The following is a 12,234-nucleotide window of genomic DNA, read 5'->3' as shown; positions in this document are numbered from 1 at the left end:
AAATTAAATGGTGAGTGGGCAGACAGATAGCTCAGCTCCCCATCAGCAGCCCCGGCTGGCTCCAGCCCCTGCCCAGCGGCTGCGCTCCCCATGCTTGGTTGCCAGAGGGAAGCCGGCCAAGTGACTTTTCTGTGGCCGCCGTCGGCTCCCTTCCCAGCCTCCCTGCTGCCTTCGGGCCCTCCCACCTCCAGATGGAGCCCCTCGGTCAACCCCTTGAGCCTGCACCTTTGCCTGGCTTCCTCCGCTCGGGGCCCAGCTGCATGGCTCGACGATCCCCACCTGGGCCCCCCCACAAAAGCACTGCAGTGGCGAGGGTGACCCGGAGGCCTTAGGGTGCAAAGGTGGGCAGGAAGGACAGGGGTGGCAGGGCTCCATGGCTCTCCCTCGTCAATGAGAAGGGGCAACGTGGCAGACTGAGTAAGCCCAGCTTCCCTTCCCCTCAGTGAAGGCACCGAACACCCACCGCTGGCGGGCTGCCTTTGGCCCCTTGGCTGGAGGGACAAGACTGAAGTGTAAGTAAGTAAGTAAGTAAGTAAGTTTATTAAGAACAGTCATAAGACCAGCAGAAAAGACTGAAGTGATTTATCTAACCCTCCTTCCTTCCACCCTCCAAGAAGCAGGAAGAGCCCAAGGGTTTATGAAATTGTTTGGGTTGGCACGGCTTACACAACTGGGGTGGGGTGAGGATTGGGCTCGGGTGCTGCAGATATGAAAGGGGGCTAAGGCCCTGACGAGTCAGCTCTTAAGAAAGGGAATGGGCAGATGAGGAGGAAACTGTTCACAGCTATTCACTGTTATCAGCTAAACAGAAACTCCGTGTACACAGGTAATACAGATAGATGGTGGGGACAAACGGGGCAGGCATCCCATCTTTGTCAGTTCCTCGAGTCTTTCAGCTGGCCGGCTGAAAAACCTTAAGGCAAGAATCCCAAAAGTCATGCAGAAAACTGATTTTTAAAAAAGTTTATCCCCCAACTCATCTCAAAACTTATTTCTCTATCCAAGGTCCTTTCCAGAAGAAAAACGGATGTATATTCATTATGATGAAGTGATTGCTCTAGTTACCATGTTGCAGGGGTCATTTCCTGCAGGAGCGCACAGGAGCGGAGCTCCGGCAATAAAGAGCCCAGGGGGCGGGCGCATGCAACAAGCCCCACCCCCTGCTCCCAGCAGCCCTCAGTCAGAGCAAGAAGCAGCCAGGTAAGTTGCAGAGTCCCCCCCCGCCACCTGGTCCAAAACAGTCCAGTGGCACCTTTAAGACCAAGTTTTATTCAGGTAAAAGCTCTCCCTCCTCTGTGAGGACAGATCTGCACGTTCCCCCCCCCCAATAGCTAGCAATCCAAAACAGTCCAGTGGAGCCTGAGCGGTGGGTGTTGCCTTCTGACACACTTCCGGTGATGTCAGGGGGTGTGGCATATGCAAATAAGTTATGCTAATGAGCTCCTGCACCTCTTTTTCTACAAAATGACCCCTGCCATGTTGAATAACTGTTTGGGTCCCGCGGATCTGCTCTGCTCACTGCGGCACTGTTTCCTGGTGCACGGAGCCCACCCCTTTCTCTTGTACCCGCCTGAACAGAACGGATCCACAGGATCCAACCCATCCAACGTAGGTACAGTCAACATGGCTGCATTAGACAAGGATGATCGGGGGCCCGGAGGACAATCCCCACAAGGAAAGGCCGAGGGGCTTGAGGAATGTTCAGTCTGGAGAAGAGGAGGTTTGGGGGGGGGGGACATGATTGCTGTCTTGAAGCATTTGAAAGGTTGTCATCAATACTCCTTCTCAGGGCTTTTTTTTGTAGAAAAAGCCCAGCAGGAACTCGTTAGCATAATAGGCCACACCCGACAGCAGAAACTCATTAGCATATTAGGCCACACCCCATGCCTTCCCTTGGCTTGCCTGGGTGCCCCGTGGTTGTGGGGAGCCTGGGCAAGCCCCCCCCCCTTGAAGAAAAGGGAAGGCAGTTTAAACTGCCTTCCCTTGGCTTGCCCGGGCACACCACAGCTGTGGGGAGCCTGGGCAAGCTGGCCCATGGACAGGCCAGGGAAGGCACGGGGAGGCCTTTAAATGCCTCCCTGATCCTTCCAGGGGCCCCTCTGGCCCACCCTCCTTGGAGTCACTGGGGGTGTGTGTCGCTCTCCAGGCCTTCCCTCTGTAGCCAGGCACGCAGAGGTTTTGGCTGTAGTGGGCGTGGCCAACTCTGAAGCCAGCCGGAACTCTGTTCCTGTGCGTTCCTGCCCAAAAATAGCCCTGCTCCCTCTAAGCTGTGGAGTCTTGTGAGCAAAAATCCTACTTTTGTGAGCTACTGGCATTAAAGCTGTGAGCGAGCGATTTGGCTACTGCATCAATTAGAATTACTCTGGAGCCATCCTTCCTGAGCTAAGACAAAAATGTGTGAGCCGGAGGCTAAAAAAACTGTGAGCCAGCTCACACTAACTCAGTTTAGAGGGAACACTGGAGAGCTGTTCCTGTTGGCAGCAGGGGATAGGACTCGCAATAATGGGTTTAAATTATGGGTGGAAAGATACCAGCTGGATATTAGGAACTTTTTTTTAACAGTAAGAGTCGTTCAGCAGTGGAATCGGCTGCCTGGGGAGATGGTGAGCTCCCCCTCACTGGCAGTCTTCAAGCAGCGGCTGGACAAACACTTGTCAGGGATGCTCCAGGCTGATCCTGCACTGAGTAGGGTGCTGGACTAGATGGCCTGTGTGGCCCCTTCCAACGCTGTGACTCTATGATTGCCATAAAACTTTCCTGTTACTTCCTCTTAATGCATAAACTTGTATTTGCCGCTGGAAAGAAAGAGCAACCAGCTCAAAATCTATTTGAGTAAGCCTGCAGACAAAAATAAATCTTCTGCAGTGACTCCTGAATCCCCCCCCCCGTTTCCTCTTTTCCCCCTGTAGATTGGTGCCGCTCTCTTGTTTCTGGGTGGGCTGCTGTTAAGATGGGCTGCAAGAGTGGCACAGTGGTTACAGCATCGGCCTAGGATCTGGGAGACCCGGGTTCGAATTCTCATTCAGCCATGGAAGCTTGCTGGCTGACCTTGGGTCAGTCACACACTTTCAGCCTCACGTACCTCGCAATCAGTGCTCCCTCTAAGCTGAGTTAGTGTGAGCTAGCTCACAGTTTTTTAGCCTCCGGCTCTCACATTTCTGTCTTAGCTCAGGAAGGAGGGCTCCAGAGCAACCTAATTGATGCAGCAGCCAAATCGCTCGCTCATAACTTTAATGCCAGCAGCTCACAAAGTAGAATTTTTGCTCACAAAACTCCACAGCTTAGAGGGAGCATTGCTTGCAAGGTTGTTGTTGTGAGGCTAACATGGGGGAGAGGAGAAGGAGGTAGGCCGCTTTGGGCCCCCACTGGGAAGAAAGGTGGGATATAAATGAAGGAAATAAATAAATGAGGTCCCAGGCGCTGGATTAGATCTGCCAGGCACCACATGAAATAATAACAGAAACCTAGAGTGCTTCTGAACATGAGCAGAGTGTTCTTTCAGTGTCTTGTTATCTACCTGCTGCTTTTCTTCCACCTTGGATCTCAAGGCAGCATGCATGTGGGGGCGGGGGAGTTTCCCAGGAGCCACACTCTGGATGTGCACCCAGTCCCCGCGCGTCCCAGATTACAGCCAAGAATAGCTGGGCTTGATGGTTGAGAGTACTGGCACCTCCGACTGGGGAAACTCAGCCCTAACGTGATGAGCCTCCCACCCAAAACAAGGGACTGGCTCAAGCAGAGGAAAGAAGAATGGCCCGTGCTTATTCATCATTTAATCACCCTTTATGAGTAAGAGTTGTATTTTTAAGCTCTCGGCTAATTTCATTGGCGGCAGCTGATTGTTATCTGCTTTATAACCCCTAATGCTGATGAATCCAGTTATTTATAATATGTGTGGGGTTGGCTGGAAGGAGGAAATGGGAGCCCTTTTAATTATCGGAAGGTTATTCAAAGCAAACAAACATTCATAAATAGGCAACAAATCTCTATACGCTCCTGCCTTGTTACTTTACGCTCCTCGAGCTCCACTGCCCTCCGCCATATGGAGGTCTCCCGCTCCCCCCCAACAGTTCTGCTCCCCCCCCCGCTGCCCCTTCAACCTGAAACTGCCTTCCAAAATACCAGTGTCACAGGGTTGCCAGGTCTGATTATCGCGCCGGCGGGGGGATTGGGGGGACGTTCTGGGACTGCGTGGGGATGTCGTGTGATGTGCATTAATCACCCAGACGTGATGTAGGCACACTGGCGACAACACTCTGCTTTTTGGGCAAAACTCTATGGTAAAATCGCCCCCGAACCATAGAGTTTTGCCCCCAAAACAGAGCATCTCCCCCCCAACATCACCGACGTGCCTACGTCACTTCCGGGTGACATCAGTGCACCACGCACAACATTGCTGTTTGGGGGGGCGGGGCGGGAATTTCCTCCTGTCCACCAGCTGGCTGCCAGCAGGCAGGAGCCCGCAAAAGCAGGGGATCCCCCGCCCCCACTGGGGGAATGGTGACCCTGCGTCATGTCACTTCTCTCCCTCCTCCTAACCAACTTTTACTTTGGCACAACCTCGAGTCCCCCTCCTGAACTCAAACAGAGCTGTGAAGTGAATGAAGCCCGTCTACCTCCTCCATATGCATCCCTCTCTTCTCTCCCCAGTGCCCTCTTTTAAGACTGTAAGGTCCATGGGGCAAGGGCCCATCTTCTTGGATGTTGCTCTGTAAAGCACAGTAGGCTCCGATGGTGTTCTATCGATAATGGAACTGTAGAAAACATTATCCAAGTGTACAGGGCTCTAGGGCTGATCTGGACTCCACAGCTCCAAAAAGCAAAAAGGGGTTGCTCTTACCTGTAATCGTTGTTCATCAAGTGGTCCTCTGTGCAGACACACATGAGGCTGCGTCTCTGTAGGCCTGCCGCCGGTAAGAGCTAGCGAGCTCCTTAAAGAATTTTCTAGCATCCCAAGAATGCTTCCCCTCCCAACTACAAGTGTGAGCTTCCCGCCCGAAAGTCACGTGATGTGGGAGGGGCGAGCACTCCATCCGCCGCCCCACAAGAGAATGATGGAAAGACAGACCATAGCGGGGAAGGAGGGAGGGACATGTGCCTGCACAGAAGACCACTCGATGAACAAAGGTTACAGGTCAGAGCAACCCCTTTTTCACCTTCATGGCTTCTGTGCAGTCCCACACGGGGAGAATAGCGAGATCACTTACTTTGGAGGAGGGTGTGGGCTGTCTTACGGAAAACTGATTGCAGCATCGCTTTTTGCACAGCTGCCTCTCTCCTGGAATCAACGTCCATCGCATAGTGGTGGAGAGACGTGGACAGGTTTGACCAGATTGCTGCTCGACAAGACGTCCTATAGCAGCAGACCTGATGAGACAACTGCAGAGGAAGCTCGAGCCCATGTGGAGTGAGCCAAAATGGGCAGGGGGCAATGTGAACCTGAAGCAGTGTGTGCTAACCTGGTTGCATTACATATCTCCCCGGACAGTGTCTCTGCAGAGGCCCCTTTTCCTTTCCTATGCTCCCCGAAACAGACAGACAAAGAATTTTCCCTCCTAGATTTTTGTGTCCTGTTTGAACAAAACAGGAGTGCTCTCCGGACATCTAAGGCATGCATCGTTCTTTCTGCTGGTGTGGAGGGGGAAGGGGAAGAACACGGGCAAAATTATACCATGGTTAAAAATGGAAAGTTGAAACCACCCTGGGTAAAAAGTCAAGCCATGACCTCAATACCACTTTGTCTGAACGAAATTTAAGGAAGGGTAGATCACCACACAGTGCACCAAGCTCTCCAACCTGTCTGGCCGAAGTTATGGCCGCCAAAAATGCTGTTGTATACGAAAGGAAGGACAAGCCACACTTTGCCATGGGTTCAAAAAGGTTTATGAACAAGTCTTGATAAAACTAACGTAAAGCTTCATTGTGGAACGGGGCTTACAGTAGGTGGGTATAAATTAGTCAAACCTTTTCAGAAAGTGTTTGGACTCCCTGTTAGCAATCACAGAAACTCCACTAACCAAGGTATGTGACGCCGAAATGGTGGCCAAATAAACCTTAACGGAGGAATTAGACAAACCCCCATCCTTAAGGGACAACAGATACTCACAAATGTCAGAGATTGCAGGAAGTAGGGTCCAGGCTATGTTCAAGTGCTCAATTAGAAAAATGTGCCCATTTATATGCGTAGGTCTGCATAGTAGAGGGTTTACGGGCACCCTGTATCCTTGTGGAGCGGTAGGGAGGGGAGTGACGAACCAAGCTGTCAGGTGCAATGCTAGTAGGTTTAGGTGTGATGAGTGGTTTACGGGCACCCTGTATCCTTGTGGAGCGGTAGGGAGGGGAGTGACGAACCAAGCTGTCAGGTGCAATGCTAGTAGGTTTAGGTGTGATGAGTGTGACTGAAGCAGGTCTGGGTACAGGGGGAAGCCATGTGGAACCCCTTTGTCAGACTCCACAGTATCAGAGACCAGGGTCGCCTTGGCCAATAAGGCGCAACTAGAATGCATGCTGTCGCCTTGGCCAATAAGGCGCAACTAGAATGCATGCTGACTTGTCTGTGCACTGCTTTGAAACTACCTTGTTGAGTAGGGCAACAGGTGGGAATGCATAAAACAGGCAACCTGTCTAGGTTAGATGGAAGGTGCCCCCCCCCCAATGAACCCTGACCTAGAACTGCTATGGAGCAGTAAAGGGGGCTCTCTCTGTTGTACCCCACAGTGAAAAGGTCTATGTGAGGGAACCCCCAATCCTTGAATATGGGCAGGAGGTAGCCGTCTGAAAGAGATCCTTTGTGGATGGTCTGGAAGTCTTTGCTTAATATGTCCACCTGTGCATTTAACTGACCCTCTACGTAACTGTAACATGCACTTTGTGAACTGTACTGTGCACTTTGTGAGCAATTGCCCAGTGTCAAATTCTCATAGTCTCCTTGCACAAGCGAATGGACCCTGTCCCCCCCTGCTTGTTGATAAAAAACTTTGCAGTGGTATTTGTCCATGGCCAGGAGAACTCTGCGTCCTCTTGGCAACCCTGTAAAAGAAGAAAGAACATGTCTTACAGCTCTAAGTTCAAGCAGGTTAATGTGTGAATTTGCTTGGGATGGGGACGACAAAACCTGCACTGTAAATTCTTCGCAGTGGGCTCCCCACCCAATCAAAGAGGCATCCGTGCAAACTTGAACCTCATGAGTCTGACAGCCTAAGGGGGTACCCTTACGGAGGTTCAGAGGATCAGACCACAAGAACAAAAATCTGATGACTGATCTGGGTATGAACAACTTGGCCCAAGGAGAGTCGAGGATGGAATGTCCTGAGGAACCAATTTTGTAATGGCTCCATGAAGAGATGGGCATAGGGCGTGACCACAGTGGTTGAAGACACGTATCCCGGAAACTGCTGAATGAATTTTGCAGCTTGTCGCTTACCGGTTCTAATTCTTTGAACAAAAGCCTGAATACGTTGTGCTCTCAAGAGGGGTAGAGAGGCTTTACCCCGTGTAGAGTCTAGCACCGCCCTTATAAACTCTATACATTGGGAGGGTTCAAATGAGGACTTGTCCTCATTAATGATAAGACCTAGCGATAGCAATGTGTGCCTGGCCTTATCAAGGGCTAGTTGAAGGGATTCTCTAGACTCTGAGACAAAAAGCCAGTCATCCAAGTAGGGATAAATCACACAACCATGTAACATAAATGTGAAATAATAATGGACATACACATTGAGAATATCCTCGGGGTAGAAGCTAGGCCAAAAGGCAATACTGTATACTCATAGGCCACGCCCTCATGTATAAAACAGAGGTATTTCCTGTGTGACTTGTTAATGGGAATATGGAAAAATACATCTTTGAGGTCAATGATGGCAAACCATGAGCCTTGTTGAATCGGGAGGATGACCTCTTGCAGTGACAACCTCCAAAATTTTGGCATGTGTAAAAATTTGTCCTCCTTATCTATTAAAAATAAGGAGAACAGAAACCACATAAATCCGATTCAGGGTTTATCCTCAGAATTGCCCCCTTCTGCAATAAAGAGGCAGTTTCAAGGCAGATGGCAGACTCCAACCCATGCGGTATAATAGAAGGAGCAAGGAGAATAAGGAGGATAACATTTCAACTCCAAAAACTATCGTAACCGGTCTTGAAACAAACTCTTTCCAAGTCAGGGTAGGTATGAATCCCTGCTCCCTGGCTGCATTAAGAGGTTGGGGAGCATTCTGTTTGAATTGCCTCCTTCCTTGATTTTCCCGCGGATAAGAGGACCTAGCTGACCCTTGGTAAGGGGGCATTTGATATCTGGTGTCAGAATATCTGAAAGACCTGCTATAATTGTACCTCTGACCTTGTTTAGGCCAATACCTGGATTTTGATTGAGTATCACTACTGGAAGTAATCCCAAAGAATTTACCAGTTAACTTGTATTTATTAATCTTTTCTAGTACGTCATCAGTTTGCTCACTAAAGAGCTCCTTCCCTTCAAATAGTAAATCCTCAATTTTTGCCCGTGTCTCAGGTGGGAGGGCTGAGGACTTTAGCCATGAGTGCCTCCTGAGCACCAACCCAGATCCCATTTGCCCTGCTGTGGCAATTTGCATCATGGGGGGAGGCACTGAGTTGTTGCCTCCCTAATTTCTTTCCCTCTTCAACTACAGCCTTTGCTGGTGCCTGCTTATCATCAGGAAGTAATTCAATGAGTGGGGTCATATTATCCCATAGCAACCGATTACACAATCCCATCACAGCTGTAAAGTTAATTACTCGGAGGCCCATGGCCCCAGACAAGTAGATTTTACATCCCACACAGTCCAGCATTCGCCCTTCTTTGTCCATATGTGAACTGCGAGACCCGAAACTTTCTCTGGTGGGCAACACCTTGGAGACAAACGATTGGTCTTTGGGTGTTGGAAGAGGTAGCTACAATTGCTCTCTTTTACCCTGTAGAGATTCTCCAGTTTTCTAGCCAAGGCTTGGGTGAAGGCTGGTTTGGACCTGGCAGCACAGGGTCGAATAACATCTGCATCAGTGGTTCAGAAGCAATGTATTGTAAGTTTAATGCCTATGCCATTCGAATTATTTGCTCCAAATCGAGCTTAAGATCATCAGTAGGGGATGGCGTTGCATGGACTTCAATGGTATTGTCTGGTGATGGGAGAGACACTGCTTCGGAGTTGTGGTCAGAATCCTCTTGACATCGACCTTGGAGCCAGAGACCTGTAATCTTGCATCCTCTCTGGTAGTGGAGCGTCTATAGCTGGAGGACCGAGACAATTGTGATCCCGTGTACCATGGCAGAGGCTGACAGATTTCCCAGTTCCCTCAATTCAATGGTAATACAACTGGGAGAGGACACCAGGGTGGGTTTGTGTTGGGATTTTCAAGTTCTCTCTCTGTAGTCATGGAAGAATTGATATTGTTTGTTTATGCATGCTAATATCCTAGCAAGTTACGTTTAGGGACTCAATCGTACAGTCTGCACATATTTCCCACCAGAAATTTCCAGTGATGAGGATGGCCTGGCGTGATGCGGTCCATGGGGTCACAAAGAGTCCGACTTGACTGTGTGACTGAACAACAACAACAAAATGCATAATTAGCATTGGGATTCTCCAGTTGGGTAATCAATAGAATGAGGATGGACTAGTGAGTAAGCACTGGATTTCAGTTTTACTGCTCTTTGTTCTACTTCTCTAGTCCGTTCTCACATCAGTTTTAGAGTCCTGAGAGTCAAGATGTAGATTAGAGCAGTTACAGAGGATGTTTATCCTATGTTTGTATCTTTAATCTCCCAGTAAACCCTTTCCTCATTAGTAAGTAAAGTTTTTTGTTTAAAGCTCATATACATGTGTTGTGCTGCGTTATTCACTCTGCATAATTAGAATATCCAAAAGTTCAAAGGTTGTTCATGGTGCCTATCTTTCTTTGATGTCGGAGGTTTCAATTTCTTGACGTCCGAGGATATCGGAGTGATGCCACTGCCTCAAAGTCAAAGACGTTCTTGGCACCGAGTGGACCTCGATGTCGAAGTGTCTTCCTGGCGATCGTGTCCGAGGTGACCCCGATAGTGACTGAAGTTGAGGGGGGCAATGGCTTTGAGAACTCGAACATGGTCGATCAACAGGCAGGGAAATCGATCAATGCCGGGATGAAAACAACCATCTATGATGAGGCGAAATTGATTACTGTGTTTGGGCTGATGCGCTCTTTTGGGGGGAAGAGATCCACGTGGTTCACGATCTAAGTGTCTCGGTTTTTTTCTTCGCCTTTTTAGTTGGCGGCTCAGATACTGGATGGGCCATCTCCCCTTTGGCAGTCATCTGAGGAGGGATGGCAGGGGCAGCAGAACTCACTGAAGGCGGTCCAGGCCGTTTTGTCAGCTGTTTTCGAGGCAAAGCCTTCGGAGCAGTCAAAGCCTTCTCCCAGAGGGCAGCCTTCAAATGAGCCACTCGACCTTCCCTCACCTTCGGTGTCAGTCAGGAACAGGCCTGACAGGAGGAGGCAACATGTCCGTCACCCAGACACAGCAGGCATGACACCTGGTCCTCATTTTGGGCCATCTTGGCCTCACATTCCAAGCATTTCTTGAACAAAGCCTTATTCAATCATCTGAGGGAACCCCAGTGAGAGTTTGACCTCAGGGGAAAAAATCAGCTCGCCGATAAATGTCCTCTCTTTGTGGCAGCAAAAAGAGAACTGAGGGGAGAATGCTCACCCCTCCCACATCACATGACTTTGGGTGGGAAGCTCACACTGATAGTTGGGAAAGGGAGCACTCTTGGGATGCTAGAACATTCTTTAAAGAGCTCACTAGCTCCTCCCGGTGGCAGGCCTGCGGAAACACATTCCCATGTGTGCCTGCACAGAAGCCACGAACTAAATTTTAGCAGGGTTTAGCCCCCCAACCACTCTCTCCCCCTCAGCTTTTATTTATTTATAACGTGACTGTTATTTTCTCACCTTCATGGCTTTAGTGTCCTTGACCAGAATGGAGCGCAGCTGCCCGTTGAGCTCAAAGAAGACTTCCCGCTGTCCAGCTCGGTTTATGTCACCCAGAGCTAAGGCTTTGATGTGGAGGGTCTTGCCACGTTCCAGCTCTACCTGTAGAGGGAGACAGCGAGCTGTGAGTCCTCCCTTGTCTCATAGGTAAGCCCAAGAGGAGTTTAAGGAAGATCTTAAGAATTAGGCACCAGACCAAAATCTATGAACTGCATAATGTCTCTAAACCAGTGGTCTTCAACCCGTGGGTCAGGACCCTCAGGTGGGTAGTGGAGCCTATGGAACCTATGACAATTTTTTTTGTGCTGCCTTTTGGAAGGACCTGCTGCTAGCGCACATGTATAGCGAGCAAGGGAGCCACATCTCCTGTGTCTTTATAGCCTATGAGCAACAAGGAGCAGCAGGACTGTAACATCAGGCCACTGAGCGGTGGAAAGGACTTCTCTATGGCTTTAACCCTTAGCTTGCTCTGTGCTACAGTACACTTCTGCCACTCACTTTCCTGGCTTTGACACTGGTGATGTCATAACGTTGCTTCCCCTTCTTCCTGTCATGTGACTAAGATCACGTGCTTGCAGCTTTGTGGGTGCCATACTGTCCCCTAGAGGTGAAAGATTGATCCGGGGTCTGGAAAGGTTGAAGGCCACAGTTCTTGGCCGTACTTGGAAGGAGGACTGTTCACAGTTTCTTCGTCTCAGACAGAACTAGTGAGTATTACTGTCTATTGTTATTGTTGTTATCACCATCTCTATTTATGGCCTACTTTTCTCATCGGGATCTGCTTCCTATGTCAATGCTGATATATTTCAATGAGTCAACAGTATCACTGCTGCACACTTCTTCAGATACATTGACATGGAAGTTGCCAGTCCACAAGGAGACTGGCAACTTCCATGTCAATGTATCTGAAGACGCATGCGTGCACATGAAAGCTTATACCCAGAATAAAACTTTGTTGGTCTTAAAGATGCCACTGGACTTGAACTTTGTTCTCTGGCTTCAGACCAGCATGGCTACCCCACCTGAATCTATTAACAAACATTGGTTACTTGTGCCTCTAAGGAAAAATACAAGCCAGGTATGAATTTTCTAAGCTGTTGTGAACTATCAGCATCTGCAGCATACGTTTTCTAGCCATTTTTAGGTGGAACGCATGTATTGTTATGAAGCTGAAGAATATCTCCCTCGACACAAAAGACAATAGAAACGAGTACAGAAAGGTAAGTTTTATCCTAGTTTTTCACC

The 12,234-nt window shown here is 49.3% G+C and overlaps 1 protein-coding gene across 1 annotated transcript in view; it reads right to left on the bottom strand.

Moving 5' to 3' along the window:
* Nucleotides 1–12,234, bottom strand: part of PC (pyruvate carboxylase) — a 70,854-nt gene that overhangs the window by 2,985 nt on the left and 55,635 nt on the right. Inside the window, exon 12 of the mRNA XM_015420268.1 lies at nucleotides 10,951–11,091. Within this exon, the coding sequence (XP_015275754.1) occupies nucleotides 10,951–11,091 (141 nt within the window). The remainder of the gene's footprint in view (nucleotides 1–10,950; nucleotides 11,092–12,234) is intronic.

Source organism: Gekko japonicus, unplaced genomic scaffold (assembly GCF_001447785.1).
Source record: "Gekko japonicus isolate JY-2015 unplaced genomic scaffold, Gekko_japonicus_V1.1 scaffold306, whole genome shotgun sequence".
Taxonomy (NCBI): Eukaryota; Metazoa; Chordata; class Lepidosauria; order Squamata; family Gekkonidae; genus Gekko; species Gekko japonicus.
The sequence above is the reverse complement of the archived record's forward strand: the minus strand, read 5'-3'. Positions and strand labels throughout refer to the sequence as shown.